The 3,595-nt window shown below is 38.8% G+C and overlaps 1 protein-coding gene across 1 annotated transcript; it reads right to left on the minus strand.

Moving 5' to 3' along the window:
• Positions 1-416: 416 nt before the first annotated feature.
• Positions 417-3,455, minus strand: LOC137021423 (galanin receptor type 2). The gene has a single exon (XM_067387818.1). The coding sequence runs from the start codon at positions 1,772-1,774 to the stop codon at positions 761-763; it is 1,014 nt and encodes a 337-aa protein (XP_067243919.1). The 5' UTR covers positions 1,775-3,455; the 3' UTR covers positions 417-760.
• Between the last annotated feature and the right edge of the window lie 140 nt (positions 3,456-3,595).

The following is a 3,595-nucleotide window of genomic DNA, read 5'->3' on the forward strand; positions in this document are numbered from 1 at the left end:
CTTTATGGATCTTGAGAGAGGAAGTGTCATTGCTTCCTATGGAGGCCTCACGGAGCCATCGGATTTCAACTAAAATATCTTAATTTGTGTCCCGAAGATGAACGAAGGTCTTACGGGTGTGGAACGGCATGAGGGTGAGTAATAAATGACAGAATTTCTATTTTTGGGTGAACTAACCCTTTAAGGTACCAACGCGTGCAAACGCTGCCTGCAAATTCAATGTCTGATAGGGCAGCGAGGCAAAAAGTCATCTGCCTAAGCTTTCGGATGCAGCCTTGGTACGAAAATCGCTAACGTTTTTTCCATTGTAAAGAACCTTTTGGCTCCATGGATGTTAAAAGTTCTTCATGGACGCCAATAAATAACCCTTTATTTTTAAGAATTCTCAATTAAACTCAAGTGAAACTACACCATCTTTTAATGAGCAAAACCTTGACAAGTCACATTAACTGATACAAAATGTACAAAACAATGTACAATGAATTCTAGACTGTTGTTTGGTTCCTCAACATTTTCTGAGAACATGCAAAAAAATGGTAACATTGAAATACCAGAACACCATTGCAAACTCAAGAGGTAATTTAAAGTTCCAGTGTCCATTAGTCATTGTGGCATCACTCATGGAAGTGTTCTACATATTTGTTTAAAACACTAATTGTTAGCATCTGTACACAGTCATTTAAGTATGTAAACATTTTTTATGGAATAAATCATGTTATTTGGTAACTCTTAAAAGGTCATTCCAGCATCCCATATGGCTTTAGGAGGGTCTGTTTCCGCAGCCTCCTTGAACCAGATCCATTAGTTCCTTCCTGAATTTCTCTGACATGAAAACATAGAGAATGGGGTTGACCACTGTAGAAGAGGTTGCCATGATGCGAGCAAACGTAGCAAAGGGTCCAAAGTGAGGTAAAGTTCCAACCGCATTGTCACCCTCAACTATTTGAACAAACATCAAGCCATAGGAAGGCAGCCAGCACAATGCAAACGCCAGCACTAACAGAGCAGACATCTGGGTGACGTGAACATGGTAGTGCTCCAAACGGTCAGTCTGAGTTGAGCGATCCCGCCTGGTGATTTTGAGGAAATGGTATATCTTGGCATAGGCTATTACAATGATCAAAAGTGGAAATGCAAAAGCCAGTAGGAAGTGGCACACTCCATATGCCAACTGGCTCTTGTCAGAAAGGAAATTAAAACATGCCAGGTCCTCACGAGCTTCATGGTTGTCCAGCCCTGAAATCAGCGTCCTCCAAGCGAACTGAGGCGATGCCAACACAACAGCTGGTATCCACAGTACGCCTGCAGTCACCTTTAAACGCCCCTCTCTGCGCCATCGATACGCTTTGGACTGATGAACCACGATGATGTACCGAGCAAAAGCCAAAGCGGCGAGTGTAAAGGCACTGGCGGCTGTACACATTGCACTCAGGAAGCTGACGGACTTGCACATAAAGCTTCCAAACGGCCAGTGATGGGTTGCAATGGCAACTGTGTGATATGGAAGACAGGAAAGTAGGAGAAGGTCCGCCACACTTAATGACAGAAGAAAAACATCTGTGCCGTTTGCATTTGTCTGTTGGAGTCCTCCTGTCCTTCCTCCACTGGGCTGTCCACATCCTCGCCGCATCGTTCGACAGATGATGATCAGAACCAGGATGTGTCCTACTACCCCGGTCACCAGGATAAAGCTGTCAAATATGGGTACCAACACTCGCTCAACATCACTTGGTCCAAGACTGGAACTGTTTGACTCAGTAGTCCCGTTAACCATAATGGAGCGTCCAAGAATTAACAACAATCTAATTTTGACTGTAATTGGTTCTTAAATACAATCTTTATTTTTATGCATCTTTAAAAATTTTACTCACTTAAAAGTTTCAGCCTAAAAGCAACTGGACGTTTTACGACTGTTGCCCCTTTCAAAGCTTTTCTCAGACCAGTGTTCAAACATTTCAAAACCATTTTCGGTTAAACGGCGTACAATGCATTCTTGTAGTTTTGCCTGAGAACGCAGTGACGTCCAGCATTGATCATACCGTACAGTAATCTTGATAAAACGCTCTGGAATGCATCAATAGTTAATGATTGCAGCAGGACTCAAAGAGCAGAAATACTGCTATTGGTTTAGTTCTCTCCAAGGAAATCAAAAGCTGAAATCATTGTTTAATTGTCTTTTCACAGATATATTTCCTGTATTCCTTTAAAGATATGTCAGATCCAAAATGATGGCAGTTGTACTTGCCTGCAGATGCATTCAAAGGATTGCTGGATTCTTCTTCTAACTTGAAGTTCAGTGTGACAAATTCATTGTCTGTATGAGCTCAAAAGTCCAGAGTATCAATATTCCGGAACTCCCAAGGTATTATTCAAAAGATCTGGAGTGGCAAGCCGTGCTTCAACGGAGACTTCAACAGCCGGAGAGAGGCAAGTCAAATGGCCTTTAACCTAACAGCAGTGACGCAACGCCTATAAACACGGAGCTTTGTTTAACTACTCATTCTGTGAATTGTCAAGTTTAGTCAATAGATAAAACCTTCAACTTCTATCTGTAGTTTCTTTCTATCCCATGTTATTCATTCTATGTTTCAGCTTGGGAACTGACAATCAGTTTGCATATCTATTCCAGCAATGTTATTCAGAATCTTTGGAACACAAAAGAAGATATTTAAAATAATGTTTTTAAATGATTTTGGCCATAAAAAGGTTAATGGGTTCAAAACACAATTGGACCTCATTGACTGTCATTTTTCAAAAAAGCTTCTTTTGTGTTCTGCAGATTTTGAAATGGTTTGGAATGACATTAAGTTGAGTAAATGACAGAATTTAAATTTTTGGGTGAACTGCCCCTTTAATTAATACTGACGTTACCTATATTGAATTTCCTTCAAGTTCCTTTGGTGCGAGAGTTACAGCAAGTCATAAACTCAAGTTACATGATCAGACAAGTTTAAAGCACAAGGGCAAAGGTTAAAGCATACAGTGTCCCGCACATCATTTAGATCTGTCTGTGTAACTGCTGACTCATAAATACCCTCATTAGTATATTGTCTTAGTTTAAGCTAATGAATCGCCATGACTTGGTTAATGACATAAACTTTGGACAGTCTGTGTTAAAATGTGTCTATTTGCCTCTTCAAGTTAGCACATGCAACATCCATTTCAAGTTATTTTTCTTTGGGACTTCTAACTAGAAAATATAGCAGAATAAACCATAATTTTGTGTATTCATAAAGATGATTTTTCTGTTTCTGGATTTATTGTAGTTCCAAATAAAAAATAAAAAAAAATCTAAAATTACATTCTATAATTGACATTAAATAGGTAATTTACTAATGCAAACAAGAATGCAGCCTTTACATGCTAGTGTATCATGATTAGACACTAGATAGATAGATAGATAGATAGATAGATAGATAGATAGATAGATAGATAGATAGATAGATAGATAGATAGATAGATAGATAGATAGATAGATAGATAGATAGATAGATAGATAGATAGATAGGCTATAATTTAGGCTATAATACATGCTGGTATAACTATATTTACTCATATTTGGTCAAATGTTTGTTTATTCACAAGAAGGAGCAGC

Source organism: Chanodichthys erythropterus, chromosome 6, assembly GCF_024489055.1.
Source record: "Chanodichthys erythropterus isolate Z2021 chromosome 6, ASM2448905v1, whole genome shotgun sequence".
NCBI lineage: Eukaryota > Metazoa > Chordata > Actinopteri > Cypriniformes > Xenocyprididae > Chanodichthys > Chanodichthys erythropterus.

Coding starts and splice junctions, on each gene's coding strand:
- LOC137021423 (XM_067387818.1), bottom strand. CDS start 1,774: ATGGTTAACGGGACTACTGAGTCAAACAGTTCCAGTCTTGGACCAAGT.